The sequence below is a fragment of the Pezoporus wallicus genome, unplaced genomic scaffold, assembly GCF_028554395.1.
Source record: "Pezoporus wallicus isolate ANWC-B61680 ecotype Strahan unplaced genomic scaffold, APGP_CSIRO_Pwel_v1 contig_5485, whole genome shotgun sequence".
Lineage (NCBI taxonomy): Eukaryota > Metazoa > Chordata > Aves > Psittaciformes > Psittacidae > Pezoporus > Pezoporus wallicus.
In genome coordinates, this window is record NW_026641550.1 from 5,281,642 (window position 1) to 5,300,618 (window position 18,977).

Sequence of the window (18,977 nt, forward strand, 5' to 3'; positions counted from 1 at the left end):
CCTTCATGCTAATCCGCAGTGCCCCGTAATGAACCTTATTTCAGTTCAGATCAACACAAAGAGAGAAGAAATAAAAAAAAAAAAAAAAAAAGGAGGTGAGGTGCTACCAGTGCAAGCAGTTACAGAAATGGGAATGATGTAACAGATTTAATGGGAGGAGCACTGGCTCCTACACGTAGGGATTTTCCCTGTGACGAGGAACTTTGGGATAGGCCATGAAGGGGATTTCCCAATCTGACTCCAGAAATACCACTCTAGAAGCGGTAGCACTTTCACTCTGCTTTCACAGTCCACCGGGTGCAGAGGCACGTTGTTGCTGCTTTCTGTTTTGAAGCAGTAAAAGCCATGTCTTTGGTAGTCTACACTCTACTCCTCATTCTGAGCAATGGTAAGTGGGAAGCCCTGCATTTTTGTTTCTGGTCTTTCACATTTGTTTTGTGGGGATATGTTTTGGGAAGACAGGAAGGATTACCTAAGCAATCTCTTTTAAAGACAGTGTTTACCTGTGCTTTGCAGTTTGGTGCTTGATCTGTGGGGCTTCTGTGCCTGTCCCAGACATTACTGTGAGATGTGCTGAAGAAGCGCTGCTGCCCTGTGAAGTTCTTCGGGACACCTCAATCACCTACCAGAGAGTGTCTTGGTATAAAGTAAGAAAAAAGCATAAGTATATAAGCATAAGAGTAGTCTGCTTTGCTTTCCTACCTGAAGCTGGTTTGTCTCATATAAAATGTGTTATTTTATGAAGAGGCATCCTCCTGCCAGTACAGCAGAGATAAGGCAGTAGTCAAAGCATTTGAGCTGATCTTGGAGAACATGCATTTTCTGTGTCATTGTAGATAGACTATTTGAGTGTGATCTTTGAATTGCTCTTGGCCTGTTGTGCTAACTATTGCTGGCTTCCAGGGATCAGAATTCAGGTGAAGTCCCACACACAGCCTGTCAAATACCACTCCAAAGAGGAGCGTTGCCAAGATTTTTCTTCAGAACAAAAAATGGTACTTAAAACCTTGCAACATAAATGAAGTTGTTCCATGGTTAATCTCTGCTGAAAACAGGAGCTGATTTTTAATTTGAAATAGAAGAACTAAACAAGTACTTGCTATTTCCTAGGAAGATTTGGCTGGTGGGGATGGTATAAAGGCAGGGTATGCAGAAAGCAAGTGAAGAGCTAGAAATTTTGAGTTAGCTTTTAGCAATCCTGAAGTAAACATTACACCTTGACTGCCCATTTCCAAAGAAGGAGAACCCTGCTGATTCTGTTATAGGAGGGTCTCCTCTCTCTCCATGGTCTCCTGATTTTCCTACTTCATCCATTTCACTTAGGAAATGACTGTTTTTCACTGCCCAGCATAACAGGAACTCATGCCTTTTTTTTTTTTTTTTTTCCTCTGATGGCACTGCCAAAACTACAAGAAGAAAAAAAATCTAGCTATATGCAGCTCTTGCCACCAAACTCAGGGGATGATGGCACCAACCATGTTACTGTAGTTCTCTGGTTACTCATCCCAGGAGAGAGGTGGGAAGTGGGGACAGCCAGTTAACACCACTCCTGGTGATGCTAGCCCAAGCCACAGCCATATTAGGAAAAGCACAGCACCAAAGCTAAAGAGCCTGACTCTTGGCAGCAAAAAGTAATTTAAGTTCACTCTTTTGTGCTCAAGAAGTAATACTTCTTCTACTTGTGAGGTTATCTAAATAGGCCCCAGCTTGAAGCCTCACCTCCTCTCCTTACTTTGGCTGTGTGCTGCTGTCCCCATCCAACCCTTCAGAAAGAGTGTAGGGGAACGGTGCAGCGTGACTGGGCTACCCAACACAGAGAATTAATCTGTTATTTAAAAAGCAGCTTCTGAAAGATTAATCAATAAACACCACATATAACCCCAAAGGGCTAATTAAAAGGTAATTCCAACAAACGGTATGAAATTTCAGACTGTAAAGTTCAAGCAGCTGTTAGGCTAAATCTTTTGTATGAGGGCACTTTGAGCTATGCAGTAAATGCAAACAATTAACCTTTGCTTCTGATGCTTTAAAAAAATGATGGTGACAATGTTATGGAGCTGCATGTGCAGCTGCTTGTGCAGGGTGAAAGCTTGGTGAACAAACAAACCCCTTCTTTCCACTGGCACCTCTGCATGCTCTGACCAGTTAAGGGATACTTTTACTAGTTTGTTATAATCCACTTTAAAAAAGAAAGATACTATTTAAAAGTACTTGCTTTTTCAGTTCTGTATGGAGAAGTAATTGTTTAAAGGAGCTAATATTCTGGTGTCAGAATCCCACTAGATTGCATTCATCAGTTCCTTCACTTTTACTAATGTCTTGTACTGCAAAAAGGTGTGCATTTATTTAACCCCTTGTGCACCCATTATCCTTGGAGCTAATTAATTTATTTGCATACACGAATGTATGCAAATACATGAGTTATGAGTGTAAGTAGTTCTGTTCAGAATCACGACCACAGTCAGTCAACTCAGACGAAATGATTTTTACTTAGAAATACTTTTGAAGTAGGCAGGTCTAGCATACTAGGGAGAAGATAGAGCACCAAGTCCTCTTCCAGCCTGGTGCAGCTCTCATCCTATTAACTATATGACCATAAAAAAGTTAAGAAGTTCATAATGTTGATGCCTTTTAAGTGTGATTCATTTTTTAGGAGTGCTGGGCTTCCTTACATGCTATAAAACCATATATGAGCAGTGTGGAAGTTTGCCAGCTGAGACCTGAAAACTAGGTAATTTTTGAATGCACCCAGGCACTAGGAATTGCATATGGAAATGCTGGTTTGAATCAGTACTGCCCACCTAAGAAAAAAGAATCTGAGTATTGAAATCTTACTTACCTTTCTGCCTTATAGGGCAATTGAAAACTAAACAGTTTCTCTTTGTGTAGCACATTGAAAATGTGAACCACTTCATAAACCCTCATAATTATCACTTTATATTCAGTTTGAAAACCAAGTTTAAACACACACAGATGAAGTCCCAGTGGATATTTCCCTATTTTGTTCATGTGATTGTCAGAAAAGTCTTGACCTAAAACAAATCTTGAGGAAGAGGAAAGAAGGCTGCACTTCAGTGAAGAGAAGTCTGTTAACTTTATAACACTTCCCTGAAAAATATAAAATTCTGGCAGAATTTGAGGGGGAAGTCATACTACAAAATAAGAATAAACCTTCTGGGCATTTAATATTAATCACACCTTCCTTCAAAGGAAATTACTTTTGCTAAATTTTCATAGCTATTTTCTATTAGCATAGATAAATAGTTGCCAAGCTGCTTCAGTCTAATTTCCAGCATACCTGAAGAAATGCAGTCAAGTTCCTCAGACATCTATTCAGCTCCAAGTAGCTCCAAACATTGATGATTTAGACAGTAAGGGAGCAGTGGAAATGATTTCCTGACCCAAACTATTCTTTTGCCTGACATGCTCTAGCACTGGGTGCCCTTAGCTAAAAAAAACCCCAACAAAACAATAGAGGCTGTGTGACTGAGTCAGAGGGCTTTTCCAGCTGGCTCACATGTCATGCAGTTTGCTTGGTGTTGGTTTGGTTTTGGGTTTTGGTTTCTCTTTTCTTCTCCCTGCCCATTTCCCTCCTCCCCCCCCCCCCCCCCCCCAAAAAGCCAAAGTTCATGCACATGAACCCACAATATATGTTGAATTTTTTCAAATTTAACACTGGTATCTCTACATGACACTGTGTAGAGACCATATGGATGCACCTTCAGCACTAATCAAACGTAAAATTGCTTTTGTGCTGAAAAATACACCTATTAAGTGGTTTCAGCTCAGTTGTGATTCATTATATGTTGGCTGTCAGGCATTGCCAGAATTCTAGATATTTTGCTTCAGGAAACACATTCCTTCTGGTTCTATGTAGTTTTTCAATCTCTAGCAGTCAGAAATTTCAGCTTTGTCATTAATCCTGGTATAATTTTAAACAAAGGACTTCTACAATTATCCCACCCTCAAAAGAAAATTAATCAATATTAATTCATTCCACTCTTAAACTGACATTAGTTTTGGACTTGAACCATTTCTTTTTGAAATTAAAATTTGTTTTATGGGAAAAGTGGACTATATTGGTACTTTGGGAACCAACATGCCACCTTAATCTGGGAAAAGTTCGATGAGAAAAGGTATTTAATGGGAGAACAGAAGTTAACCACTGCTGGCTCTCACATGCACATGATAAAATTTAGTTTTAATTGATTAGTTGGGTGTGAGTACTACAGAATCGATGAATTGCCTTTGCCTAGTGGCACTATCATGTAATGCTGTAGCAGTTTTCAAAATTGCAGCTAAAACCCAGCCAGCTAGGAATGAGAAAAGTGTTCCTCCTCCTTCTTCCACCTTGTTTTTAGTTCTCTGAAGAAGAAATACTTGCTTAAGAGTGCTTAAATTTTGGAGGCCTAATTATTCTACCTATGTCTCGTAATTCATCCAGTCAGAAAACAGAATGTATCAGCTGAGTGGTGTTTTCAAACAAACTTAGGTAATTTTAATACCTACTGTATCACCACCACTATTCTTACCAAAAAGCTCCAGGCTAGAAAAAACTTGACAGGAATTGGTGTGTTGACTAGAGAATACATGTTGGAAAATTGCAATCTCTTTAGATCAAGTGTTTCCAAGCATTTGGGAACTAGAATAACTTTCAGTTAAACACACTAAAGGCAACTAGAGCTGGGTGCTCAAGGATGTGTGCAGTTGGGTTTTGAACATCTTCAAGGATAGAGACTCCCCACCTTCTCTGGGCAACCCATTCCAGTATTCAATCACCCCTGCAGTAGAAAAGGTTTTTATGTTTAAATGGAATTTCCTGAATTTCAGTTTGTGCTCATTGTGTCTTATTTTGCCTCTGGAGCCACTGAGAAGAGTCTGGCTTCAGCTTCTTTATCCCCCTGGCAATTGGGCACATATTAATAAGGTGCCCTAAGTCTGGTCTCTTCCAGGCTGAACAGTCGCAGCTCTCTCAGCCTTTCCTCATATGTCAGATGCTTCAAATCTTTAATCATCTCTGTGGCCCTTCATTGGATTCTCTCCAGTATGTCCCTGTCTCTCTTGTACTGGGGAGCCCAGTGCTGGACCCAGCACTCCAGGTGTGTTTCACCAGAGCTGAGCAGAGGAGATGCTCTGTCAAGTGCAGCCCAGGAAGCTTTGCCACAAGGGCTCATCACTGGCTCATGGTCAACTTGATGTCTACCAGGACACCAGGGCCTTTCTAATAGGTTGGTCCAGCCTGTCCTGGTGTGTGGATTTATTCCTCCCTTCATGAAGTTCCCCTCAGCCCATTTCCCCAGCCTGTGTGGGTAAAGCCCTTCCCAAATCTTCATTCGCAAAGTCAAGCCATGATGATGATGATGAGATCCCTTTGGATGGCAGCACAACCCTCTGGTGCTACAGACACTCCTCCCAGCTTTGTATTATCTGTAAACTTGCTGAGCACTTGCTTTATGCCAGTGTCCAGGTTGTTAAGGAAGTGTTGAACAGTATCAGCCCCTGGGGGTAGCATTTACTCTCATTGCTATGGAGGTGATGGAAAACAGACTTAGCCCCATAGATGATTTCTAAAAAACCCCGTCACAGACATTGCTGCTGGCCAATGTATATGTGACAATAAACATACACTCACATTTCTTTTGTTGTTTAATTTTCTTAATGGGTAGCTTTATGCAGATAGGCAGAAGGATGCTGCCAGCCTGCAGGTCCCTCTTTCCCCACAAAATTCTTGCTTCAGTAACCTCCAGCACCCAGCATGGCAATAAGACTCTTTTAATGCAAATGGATTCAGTAGCATTTCTACTGGTCCTGCACAGTAATCACTTGCCTTTTGAATTTTGGTAAAACCATTACAGCAAATATGGGAGCAGGAAAAGACCACCTCCTTTTGGAGGTGGGGAGCAGGGGGAGCAGCATGCTGCTGTTTGCTCACCAGCAAGATAAAAGGGAAATAAACACAAAGGAAATGCAGGCAGAAAATATTTTTTCACTGCTTAAAGATGGTCCCTACACAAGTGCTGCTACTGACAGTGCTCACTTCGATCCCTCTAAGCTTGTGTGGATTTAATTAGGTAAAACCCCTAGCATTTACCTTGGGCTGTGGTATCACCTGGAGGACACTTGGCATGAATTAGTGCTGGATTATCATAGGAGTTTGAGCTGCAAAATGATCTGTCTAGTGAGAGACTGCCAAGTAATTCACAGGAGGTGGCAAACAAAGTGGCATTTTTGTAATTTTAATTAGGTTTTGGGGGAAAAGAGGTTAGCCTGAATAGAGCAAGAGGCAGAATGATGACCTTACTGAACATCCCATGTACTTCCTTTTACACAGCTGGGATATGGGGACATGCTCTGCAAATTTGCTCAGATGATTCCTCACTACTTAGAGAATTTAAAAAGGGAGGAGTTGATGTTTTTTTAGTAAGATGATAGGAGATAAGATTGCAGTGGAAAAAGGCTTGGATCAGGCATCAGAGAAAGGGTTGCTGTGACCTGAGTAGGGATGGATGCGCTGCGTGGAGAGGCTGGAAAAATGCCACCAGATGTCTCTGTAGCCTAAAAAAAAGGCCACAGCAGCAGCTCCATGGACTGCCTTGCCTGCTTTGCTCTTCAGTAAGGGGCTGATTTAATGGAGGAGAGGCATGCAAACCCCGAATTAAACCCATGCTTATGAACCGTTCCTCCTCCTTCCCAAATAAAGAGGTTTGACACCCCTCTCCAGATTGCACTGGTTTCCCCACAAGTAATCAGGTTACAAAGTAACATTTTCTGCTATTTTGGGGAAAGGCATGTTAGTGCAGCTTTACCCACGCTGCTTTGCCTTACATAGAGAGGGTCTGTGTAAGGCAAAGTTCTGACTTGCTTGTCTCCAACGCCACCATCATTGTACTTGTGACAGCAACTGAGCACCTCCACCTTTGGAGGAAATAACCCTATCCCTCAGTGTCCCCCATAAAATTAGGAAGTTAAATCATTTACCAAAATTCTCACTGGGAATAAGCGCATGGTCAGCCATAGGATGCATGGGCTTAATTGACTTCTCCCTTATACTAGCAGTGTTAATTACAACTGCATACAGAAAGATCAAAGTGTTTTCTTTTTCATTCCCAGGTCTCAGCCACAAGAGTCAGAGCACCATTTACCAACCAAGACAGCAATTATTATGCTACCACTGAATTAAAAAAACCCAACCCAAACAACAAAACAAATGAAAGCTAATTTTCTATGTATAGCTTGGACATCCTACCTGTAGTTTAGGGAAATCCAACAGGCAGCCAGGCTGGTTCTCTTTAATGCCCTGTAGGAGTTTTAAATTTCACTGAGAAAGGGGGTGGTAAGGGAAGGGAGAATGGCAAAAATTAGATCTGAGGGAGGTCAACTCTATCCACTTAACTGCTATTGACCCACTTGTAATTAGAGCTGAGCCCAGCCTGGGTATTGGAATTCCTCTGGCCACATCTCTGGCTGATTGCAGGGCCTGAATATATCTAAATCCTTGAGCACAGTGAAGTCCCTACAGTCCCCTGCAAAACCACATTAGAGGCTCTTTGTTTTATAGCTGCTTGATGCTGAGTGTAATAAGGAGAAGCTGGGGCAAATTTACTGGGGAATTAAGAGGAAGAAGGTACTTCCTTCCCTCTTGTTGGGTGAAATGTGGAAAGCCCCAGAAAATTACTGCTCTGTGTTTCAGTTAATACATTAAAAAAACCCAAACCTTTCTGAGAAAAGGTCTTTACAAGTATGAAAATCTTGTGCTTTAGTCTGATTTCCCAGTTCCTGAAAAGCTCCCCAACTTGCAGCTTGTTTTACACTATGTTAGGTCTGCATAAGTAGTGAAGTATAATGGACCATCAGGCCTGTATTTTTCTCTGGACTCCAAGTACGCTTTCCTCATGTAAATACATGACAGGGAAACCAGATACTCCTAGCCTCAGTATGAGAAAATTGTGTTAATGTTAATAGCTTACAGTGTAACTTATACCCTGGTGCAGTAGCTATACCAATAGAAAGTAAGTACTAACATGAAATCCAAAAATGTGTCTATTAAAATAAAACAATAATAATAAAAAAGCCTTGGCTTACGTTAGTTATAGGTTTGGCTGAAAAGCTGAGCCTTGGACTGTATGAGCTTGCTCTGGCTCTGCTAGTCCACAGAAAGACTGAATTCATTACTTGGGAAACCTTCGTAGAGGGTACACTGCCTCGAATCCCAGGGAACAACGTCAATGAATAAGAATGGACATGGCCTAATTCAAACCCTTCTCCCATCTTTCAAATCAAGTTAGTGATTTCTCTCTTCTGTGTGGTTCCCAGCCAATTGTCATTTTCAGTGCATCCTATCGCCCCGCAGTACAAACTGTTCTGGGAATACACTTCATTCCTCCAGCAGCCTCTCAGCAATGCCAAGGAATGTAGCTCTTCTGGTTACAATTAAGAAATTCAACATACAAATGCTCCCAAAGTGCACCAGAACCTGCTTGTGACCTTCACGCAACCAAATCTGAAGGAGTCAAAGCAATTTTTTGTTCTTTGGTTCCAATAAAGCGTGGAGGGGAGGGGAAGGGAGAAAAACTCCATTTCTCCAGAGGGGCACTGTGGTTTCAGGGGTCAGCTGCACAGAAACTGGCACAGGGAAGTGCAGTTTCCAGGGCTGCATTCCCACAAGGAGCTCAGGGCTGCGGGGTCTCTGGGTGGTGAGCTGCTGCACTGCCGCATGCCTGGTGGGTAGGCAGGTTTAGCTCCCACCGCCACATGGCAGAAAGTGTGCTGGCAGGGCAAGTGCAGGTAGTGGTGGAGTTTACCTGCCTGCTGCCATGCTTTCCTGGGGACCTCTCGTCCCCAGAGCCAGCGCTAAGCAGCTAGGTAGGGCTGCCTTTTGGTTCCTCAGCTCCATCCCCATGGACTGTCTCTCTCTGAACTCTTTTGGGGCCTCTGCATAGACACTTTGAGAGGAAACTCTTCCCCTTCCTTTCATCATGTTATGTCTGTACTAGGGTTGTGTCCAGGTGAGACAGATAAAGAAGCTGTAACAGAATATCTCTATATTATCTGCCTATAAATGTAGTGTCTATTTAAGCAAACAAGCAAATATATTTTGATTGTAAGCATGAACCTACTGATGCTTTTGAGGTTCCTCCTCTCCCCCACCTCTCCTCAGCCTCTGCATTTTAAGCCATAAGGTGGCTTTAAAATTCCCTTTCCCCTAAACTCAGGATGACACTGTTGCCCAAGACGAGAAATATATTTGTGTTTTTCAGATGGCTGGAGAAGGCGAAGAAATAGCATGGAAAGTCCTTGATGTGGAATCTCAATATCCAAAAGAACTTGGGAGGTCCCTGGGGCTCTCCAATGACACCTTTTCCCTGAGGATCAAAAATGTGACCAGCCAAAACAGCGGGACATATAAGTGCACTTTGGGGGAACAGAGAGGAGGAAACAGTCTCAGCAGCACAGTCACATTAAAAGTAACAGGTACAGTAGAGACTTTTGATTGTCCCATGCTGTGCATGGCATTTCATGAAGGTAACAGTTAAAAATATTTTACAAATTCCAGAACAATGTAACACTTTGCTTTACGTTTTAGGTTGCGCTGGAATAGAAGATGAAAAATTAAAAAAACACAAAGCTGAGCTTTTCATGCTGACTTGCCTTGGGATTTTTTACTTGCTGCTCATCTTTTTCACCTGTGTAAGTAATTACCTTATAAACAATCCAACTAAAAACAACAAATAAAACCGCCATTCATTTTCTCTGCTAGCACTGCCTTAACACATCGAGTCAGAAGTTGGTGTTCATCACTTACTTTGTGATCAACCCCTTTAAATGCTCACACAGTGTTTTCAAAGCCAGAGGAAACTCAGGTGTACAAGTAACACAGCATGGAGTCCCTAAGAGATAACTGCACCCTGATCTAACTCAAACCAGACAGTTATTTTCTTGCACCCCACTGCACATTTCTGCTTCCAGTTCCTCTGAATGCAGGCCACTCTTCAGTTTAAGGGCACATCAGCAGCTCTTCTGGTTTGGTACTTGGAAACAGCATTTGCCTGAGATTGGTGATAACCCATTTTTGGATGGGAATTTTTGTGAAGCTACATCTTCCTTGTTAAAAAAGACATTTTAAAATTCTTGGAAAAGACACCTTGGGGTTTTATCCGTGCCCTTAATGTTGGCTGGTAGCTTTGGGAAAGGTGGGGAGAGAAGGTATTCTGGAAGCTAACTTCACAGAAGCAAAACTATGCTTTGTCTGCAGCAGGGGTGAAGTTGCTCCCTTGTGCAGAAGTCTGCACCTCCTGGCTTGAGGAACCTTGGATGTCAATACAATGCAACACCAGCTGCATTTCAAACTAAAATCAAAACAAAACCAGCATTCTGGGAGGTCAGATTTAACTTTTGCTGCCTATTTCATATTTGCCATCTTGTATTGCTCCTCAGCAGATGAATCATAACTGTTGATTGGAGAATATCTAATTAGCTGCAGCTAAATGTAGCTTTTCACGTATCTTCAGGGAGCAATTAAATTTATGCCTGTCTCTTTTTTAGATTGACAATCCTCCCAGTAATCTGTGCTATTCAGACTAAAGTTTGACAAGATAAATCTTGTAAGAATTTGTTAGGATGAAAGTATGAAAGCAAGGATATCACTCAGAAGAGACAGATGCCCCTGTTCTGCTGTGTCCTGAAAGAATTTCAGATCTCTACAGAAATGTCTCCTTCCCATACATAAAAAAAGTCCCAATTTTAGTGGTGTAGTTAAAAAAAAGCAGAGCTGTGAACTTAAGTCAACCATTCTGGTGGAATTACGTCTATCTTACACTTGGGTGAGGTCCAGTCTCAAATATCAGCCTAGCTTTCATAAAAATTTAACACTGCCCTTATCTCACAAGTGAGCTTCATTATTTAAAATGCCTGTTAAATTCTTACATGTTGCCTTATTCTCTCCTTTAGTGGAGATTTTGCTTTACCTCCACTAAACTCAACAGCGACTTTAAGACTGCTTGGCAGGATGGGGGCTTTACTTTGACAGCCTGATGAAAGTATTTCAGGCACGGGCCTATATTGAAGGCAGGTGAAAACACACTTTCAAGAGCTTGATGCAAGGCCTGTTCATACAAAAACTTGAATTAAATATAAATTTCATTTTTCAACTAACCCTTTTGTCTTACAAAGCTCCTTAACTGAGCAAGAAGCAGCAGTTTTTCTTTGTACTGTGTGCTTCTGGTACAAAAAAAAAATAATTAAAAGGTGTAGTGAGCTATGGTTAGCAAGGAGAAAAAGCAAAACTTTCAACCTTTTTTTTATAAAAAAATCCTTTCACCATAATTCTCAGTTTTAAGCTTTCCTTTGTGTTTTCTCTTTCAGATGTGTCTAAGAAAGGAGAGTCTATCTCCCAGTAGTCAAAAACCCAGACCAGATATGCAGCACATGCTCACCCTCATCAATGTACATGAAATGACAACTTTCCAGGCTTTAAACAGCAACAGCACTTGCAAAAATGAGCTTGCTTCAGGTTCTGTCTAAGTTGATGCTGACAGGACCATAGGCTCATCAGTAAACACAGCACAAGATGGGTGGCTGAGTAGTGTGAAGAGGAAATAAATGATAATATACAGCCTCTTCAGAACAGCCTGAAGGTATGAGAAACCTGTCAGTGATCTGCTTGCGCTGGACAAGCCTTCAACAATGTTATGCACTACAGTAACTTTGGGGAGTTAAGTGACTAAGAAATACCATTAGAGCTACACAATGCTGTTATAATGCTGTTATGAAGTTGGTACCAACTTTATTTCACTCTGCTGTGCAGCTCTTTTGCTGTGAGCAAGAACAGACCTGTGACATGAAGACTAAGTTGTAGGGAGGTCATGGTAGTACAAAGCTGGGGGATTAAGCTCTCCACTGAGCTAATAGCTCACATCTTTCAGAAGTAAACAGAAGAGGTGCTGCAGTATGGAAAGATAAGTGTGCAGGGCTTTTTCTTATCTGAGCCTGATTCTGGATGTAGTACCTTTACTGCAAATAGGATATAACTTGTCATGTGATGTTCAAGTAAGCTGAAGGGGTAACTTCATGGTCTTGTCCTGGGTGGATCAAATCAACATTCGCTTTGGAATCTGAGTGACAGGCTGAAATGTAAGAAGGGGGAAAATACTCTGGAAATCTTTCTGGACTGAGAGAAACTTTCTATTTATCTCTGCAAGAGAAACAGAGACACAGTTCCCAGAGGCATCTCTAGATAGGTCAAACCATAGGAAGCTTCAACAAGACTGTTGAAATTATTGAAAGACCTTGAAACAACAAAGAGTGAAGAAGCCTATGATGTTAAGGAAATGTAAAGATGTCTTGTTTTGTGGTTCATAAACATGAAGCCAAATGTATGTGACACCTATGTCAGTCAAGTTACACAAGTGATGACCGTAGCCATGGCTTGGAAGAAATCAACCATCCATATCTTTGGGATGTATTAAGTCAGTTGCGAAATACAGGATTTGAAGATGGGACATACAAGCACTTACTTTTGGCGCTGACAATGTGTATGTATGAGAAATGATGACATGAGAAAAGCTGAACTTGAGAACGCAATACAAGGCTTGTTCTCTTTGACCAAAGAAAGCAAGAGAACTCTGGAGTCTGAAATCAAGGAGCCTCCCTTATCAGGCTGTTGGTGCAGAAGGTGAAGCAAGGAGCCTGGAGTGACTGCTGCTGATTACGCCACATCAGAATTTGAGCCAAAACATGAGAATTTGCAAGCACTTAAGAACATAATAAAAAATAAAAAAATAATAAAGCCTTCAAGAGCTAAACGGCAGCATTAGGATTTTTAATACAGTTTGGAATTCCAGATTGTTGACAAGGAGGCTCTTTGTGTAATTCTTTGACTAGTTTTGAGGTGCTGATGGAAAAAAAAGCTCTGTGGATCATTCAGTATTACCTCTGTGAGCAGGCCTTAAGGGGGCTCCTGACCAGAAGATTGCTTACAATGAATATGCAATTAAAGCATGGTAAATGAATACCACGTTTGCTTTTATATAATCCACTTTTACATATAAATATGTATAACATACTTAAAAATTCAGAAGTAACCTACCATTTGTTTTTGTGCACCACATATGGCAAATAAACACAGAAATATTCTGTATCAATTGCATTTTATTTTACAACCAACATAATTACATCAAATAATGTAGATGCCTGATCCCACCTCTTCTGCAGGAGAGGACATGTCTGTGTGTATAATTGACTAAGCAATGGAAAAGGTTATGCATTTCTAAGGACATAAGATAATTTAAATTTTCCTCAAAATTTCACTTTCTGTCCAAAGTACATTCTAAACCACCTGTTTCCTACTGACTGGCAAGTCTACCCATGGTCAAACATTGTGCACAAGGGTGGATAATGTGTATGTTTAGGTAGCAATAATACAAAATGAATGTACATGTGTAATAGCTGACCTAGGCAGGGTAATCAGGTCTCTCCATTTGGTCAGAAAGGCAGAAAGGCTTAATACCTTACAGTCATACGTTTTTTTTTATTTTTAAATTTCTCTTTTTTTTTTTTTTTAGGAGAGCAGACAAGAGGAAGGAAGGGAAGTCACTTGAAAGGAGTTAATAATTAACCAGTAGCAAAGGCTGAATCACTTCTAAAATTATTTCTTCAGAAATATAAATAGGATCAGATCAGATAGGACAGAATGGGAAAAGGGACTTTTTGTCCATTATTTTTTCCCTGAGCCAAACTGTTTGCAATATAGAAGATTGGGCCTCAGGCAACAACACTGTAAGTCAAATTTCAGTCTCAGAAGTTTCAGGCTTGTTGCTTTTGGGGATTTGGTGTAGGCCCAGCTGTGCAGTAGAAGCGATCATGTTCAAGGCCACTTAAATGTGTTAAATTGTTTAGAAGAAGTAAGCAGTGGGAAAATCTTATGCCAAGATGCTTGACTGAATCACAGAACTGGAGTGAAAGAGACAATGTCCTAAAGTAATGGAGCTGCCTGTGCAGCCTGTGAAAGATATAAAGGATGTAAAGAAAAGATATAAAGATATTTGGCATTGTAGGACAATAACACTAGCTAGAAATATTACGAATGAGAACCAGACAAGTGAAGGAAATGATATACAGTGACTTCAGCATTAACAGGGAAAAAAAAAATCATCTTGGCTGAAAACCTTGCAGAATGAGGCACACGTGTTTTTCAGCATGGTATGCCAAAAATAGATGGTCCTTTTCTTGCAATATGGACCTGTGGATCTAAGTAGCCTATTTCAAAATTACTGCCCCAGTTAGTGGGCATAGAGGGGGTGAGCACATGTGCACATTCTTTAGACTTTAACACTTCATTATGGAAGGGAATGTGTTTGTGAATTGCACAATATAAAGGCTGTTTTGATTATACAGAATAATTGCTTGTTGGACAGAAAAAGTTTTTTCCAACACTGGTTATTGATGCCTCAGTTTTGTAAAATAACATGATAACACAAATGTATACTAGAACTGCTCTTTGTAATACTTTCTTACAATACATTTTAGAATCAGGAATTCAGTTAATACCAATAAATGTATGAGATGGAAATACCATAATCTTTGTTTTATAAATAAAAGCTGGAAATTAGAAAGCTCATGAAGAAGTCTGGATCAGAATCAGGAAGAGACCTGAGGTTTTCTAACTTGTGTGTGGGTGCCTTAAGCACAGGAGCCTCCTTGTTAATATTTCTTGTGGGGTTTGTAACTTTTTAACAGATTCCCTCCCACCCCCAACCCCCCATAATCTGCATTTTCCTACTGTTTAGTCCAAAGGTGAACCATCTGTGTTTAAAGATAATAACAAGCATTACATATAAAATTATTCATACAGAACGAGTTTGTGTGCCTGGGATTAAGGAATATACAGAGAAGCACTGCATCACATGGAGAAGTTACCCCCAAAAGAAATTGCAACAATCATACACTGGAGCCAAATGAATATCCAAAATGTCAGTGAGGGAAAGCTAAAGGACATAATCCACAAAATGCTGAGTGTATGAATTATAACCCTTAGCTAAGCCTGATTTGTGCAGCTAGCCCTTACACAGCAGATAACCCAGGCTGACAGTGACCTTGACAGCATTGCAACAGTAATATTTTCTGCAAAGGCTGAACAGTTTTCAACCTATTTCTCCTGAGCAGGAGATAAAAGCACTCTTGAATTCAACAATGTGGACCAAATTAATCCTCAGTATGTGCCTGTGAATGATACAAACAGAATACAGCTTTTGGGCATGCCAAATGCCTCCCTTCCTGCTTTCTTCTGCCCTAGATAAAATCATTTTGGAGGGCATAAAGAGTGTTAATCCCGGTACACACGTTCCCTTCTCTTCTCCCTCTAAGCGACACAGTGCATAGGGGATCCGGTTCCAAGTCCACTGAGCAACTGCAAGTACTTAGTGACCTTCTCAACCAATACATCTGCCCCTTGGAAGCAGCAATTGATTTTCCTCATCTCTGTACGTGGAGACAACGCTTCTACAGTATGTTACAGCTACACAGTTGGGTAAATTTTAAGTATTTTCGCCTGTATTTTTCCCACAGCTCCTTTTAAAGTAAAGATCAGTAAAACCCTAATTCTTAGTCATTTGTGGAACAAACTGATGGACGGTTCTTGCTCCATTTTGCTGCCAAGCCCTGTACTTGCAATGCTCTGCTTTTCGCTGGCTACAGCCGATACTAGCTTTTGTGTAAAGCTGTGAGAAGAGTGCTGTTGACTCTGGAGCAGTGATGTAAATCCTAAAAAATCCACCCAGGGAATGGGTGGTGGCAAGAGTGACACAGGTCACTGCAAGGAGTGCTAGGTCCTTTGAAGGCTTAATCTTACACCCAAGCCCTGTAAGTCCACCCACTCTTTGATGGAAAAGCTTGCTACATTCCTGTGGCTGAGTTACAAGTGCATCTGTTACCCCTGCAAACGGACAGCGTGGGCTGATTTTAAGAGCTCGCACTGTTATGAGACAGATGTCACAGCCAGTGTAAAAAAACATAAAGAACCCACACAAACCAACCCCATGGACAGACTGAAGATAAGGAGCAACAACTAAGAAACAGGTCCTAGGGGAAACATGGCTTGTGCAAGCCCAGTGCAAACATAGACTTTGCTCTTTGCAGAGTCTTTCAGTTGCTTCTGTGACTGGAATAAGAAGAGCCTGTAATAGTTGGTTTGGGGTTTTTTTGTTTGTTTTAAAAGACATTTGTTCTGTGTGCCTCAGTTTCCCTACCTATGAATGGCAGTGAATTAGTTCAGGTGTTGTCTTGCATGAGAGACTGGGAACCTGCCAATATTTAAAACTTACTGCCTACTAGGAAGGAAATTTTCACCCACTTTTTCTTTCACAGGAGAGAACAGGAGGCTTGAATTGCTGGACATCAGTGTTAAGGGACAAGAGAAACTGGATCAACAAGAATTGGTAAGACGAAAAATACAGGAGTCTCTGCAAATGGTGGGGTCTAGACCAAGTACCTGTAACACAAACGTGTGACAATTTCCACCCACTCCCTTTTGCTATTTTCATCCCATCTGAATTCCAGCTCTGCCAATTCATTCTCACATCTGTTCTCAGACTTGGTATCAATACTGATTTAATCACATTCCTTCCATCTTCTGAGCTGGAAGTGTACAAGCCAGGAGAAATTAACCTCTTCCCTTCATTAGTGCCAGCTAGCACATTTCATTCCTGTGATGCAGCTGCTGGAGTTTAGGTGGGCAGCAGACCCAATGGGGCTCCATCAGCTCCTCTAATGGAGAGTGTGCTGTGCATATTTCTGCTGAAACAAACTTGCAGTTGCATACTGAGCAGTAGAGGTCTGGAAGGCCAGCAGCATCTCCGCCTCTGTGAACTGGAGTATAGCCAGCACATCAAGTAGATCTCCCTACTCAGCTCAGCACTCCCTAGAACACACCTAGATGTGTTGTGCAGTTATGGGCCCCCAAAACTAACCCAAAGGCAGTCAGGGCTGGAATGCTAGTCCTGTGAGGAGAGGTTGAGGGACTGGGGCTTGTTTGGCCTGGAGAAGTGATAGGCTTGGGGACACCTAAAGCAGTTTCCTCAGTAACTATGAGGAAGTTATCAAGAAGACAGAGCCAAGATCATTACAGCGATACATGGTGGGAAGATGAAAGGCACTGAGCATAATTTGAAACAAGAGTAACTGAGACAGGAATATTGTTTCCCTCTGAGGACAGCTAACCCGTGAAACAGGATGTTCACAGAGGCTGTGGAGTTTCCATCCTTGAAGGCTTCCAAGTCCTAACCAGACAAAACCCTAAGCAACTTACTCTGATCCCATAGCTCACCCTGCTTTGAGGAGGAGGTTGGATTAGTGACCTCCAGAGGTCCCTGTGCACCTTAATTATCCTATGATTCTACACTCCTCATGGTCAGAGACAATTTTTTTATTGCTGCTATTCAATATGTTGATCACAATATGAATGGACCACTCCAAGGTATCTGTCCTCTGCCAGTAATGACCGCAGATATCTCATACAAAATTTGTAGACTGCAGTATGAAACGTATAAAAACATGTATGAAAATGGTAGAAAAAATACCAAACTATAGAGAATTTGGGCCTCAAAAACAGGTAACTAGTCCTTGTCCATTGGTAAAAGACTAATAAAAATGCAGGTAAAAAATGTTGTAGTTTTTACAACAAACTTAATATTTTAAACTTTACCTCTTTACTCAAGGACAAATGCACAAGGATAGAATGGGGCACTGTCAGAGACCTTCATCTGTCTTTTGGCATTTCACACTATGAAATACTTCTGGTAGTGCCCTTTGCAGAAATTCATCATCTGCAACACATCCTGAACTTGGATTTTGGAAGTGTTCATAATATGTGACATTTAATAAAGACAGTTCTTGTCAGCATCCCATCCCTGAATCTCAGAACTATGTGACAGCAGCAGGCAAGTGACTGTACATGCACACTCTGGCTCATAGAACCAAGCACACAGTCTCATCATTTTCTGGTCTATGCAGCACTCAGCCACACTGGGGTTTATATGTGTATAAAATAAATGAAAAAGATGATAACCCTTGGCACACCATTGTGAATGAACCAGTCTCCTGTGTACATGGTATATACGTTTCTCACACTGGGATGCTTTATGCAACCTTTGTCCTTGCAGACATCAGGGCTCAGGAACTGCTGCCTCATGGGGCAGTTCAGTGGGAGGGTCACTGACGATGGAGCCAAACTGCTTTCCTGGCTGGGGGAGGCAGCTCCCCCTTCTCCATACCACACAGCTCCCATCCTTGGGCTTGCAACTGTGCCCTTAACTGGCTAAAAACTATGATCCCAGATATCAGATACTGGGACCTTTCTGCTAGGCTGTGAGACACTGGTCCTGGATGGAGCTTGTCCTTTGGCTAAGCCCCATCTAGACCGCATTTCTCAGGATCTAAGTTACTCAGGAACCCCTCATTGCTGTCTTACTTGCTAGGGATAGGAGAAGGAACCCTGTGTTAAGGGCTAAGAAGTGCCCCTATATTATGAAAGTGCTCAGGATAATAGGAGATCTGTGTGGGACTTTTTGGAGGCCACCTGGGGCCCAAGCAGAAATGAGAGATTTCCATACTGTATTAGCTCTTCTGTTAAGAGTACAGAGTCCTATCTACACACAAATCAGGTTGCCAGGCCCTCTGTCCTACTTACTATACAAATAACAGTCAAATGGATTAAGATCCAGACAATTGCGACTGACTCACTGCTCTCTATTTAGAAGAGGGACTAGCTAAAGTGCTCCTTCCCTTGGAAAAACAAAATCGCACTCCCCCACTCTCCTGCCCCTGCCCAAGATCAGTAAAAAAAGACAAATAACACTCTTACAACATTTACTATAACTCCTAAACAACCAAACTTGGCAGTTTGCAATGATCCTAGAATAAGAGATTCTCCCCTCAGTTCATGCCTCCTGTCACCTAAGCAGTTGTGAAACCTCCTGGGTTTGTCT

The 18,977-nt window shown here is 41.5% G+C and overlaps 1 protein-coding gene across 1 annotated transcript; it reads left to right on the forward strand.

The window, feature by feature from the left end:
- The first annotated feature begins 237 nt into the window (after nucleotides 1-237).
- On the forward strand, nucleotides 238-13,106 carry CD83 (CD83 molecule). Its single transcript, XM_057424392.1, has 5 exons — nucleotides 238-388; nucleotides 517-647; nucleotides 9,258-9,471; nucleotides 9,584-9,687; nucleotides 11,362-13,106. The coding sequence occupies exons 1-5, from the start codon at nucleotides 346-348 to the stop codon at nucleotides 11,518-11,520; spliced, it is 651 nt and encodes a 216-aa protein (XP_057280375.1). The 5' UTR covers nucleotides 238-345; the 3' UTR covers nucleotides 11,521-13,106.
- Nucleotides 13,107-18,977: the final 5,871 nt, after the last annotated feature.

Coding starts and splice junctions, on each gene's coding strand:
- CD83 (XM_057424392.1), top strand. CDS start 346: ATGTCTTTGGTAGTCTACACTCTACTCCTCATTCTGAGCAATG. Junction 9,472..9,583: donor AGTCACATTAAAAGTAACAG/GTACAGTAGAGA, acceptor TTTACGTTTTAG/GTTGCGCTGGAATAGAAGAT. Junction 9,688..11,361: donor TGCTCATCTTTTTCACCTGT/GTAAGTAATTAC, acceptor TTTCTCTTTCAG/ATGTGTCTAAGAAAGGAGAG.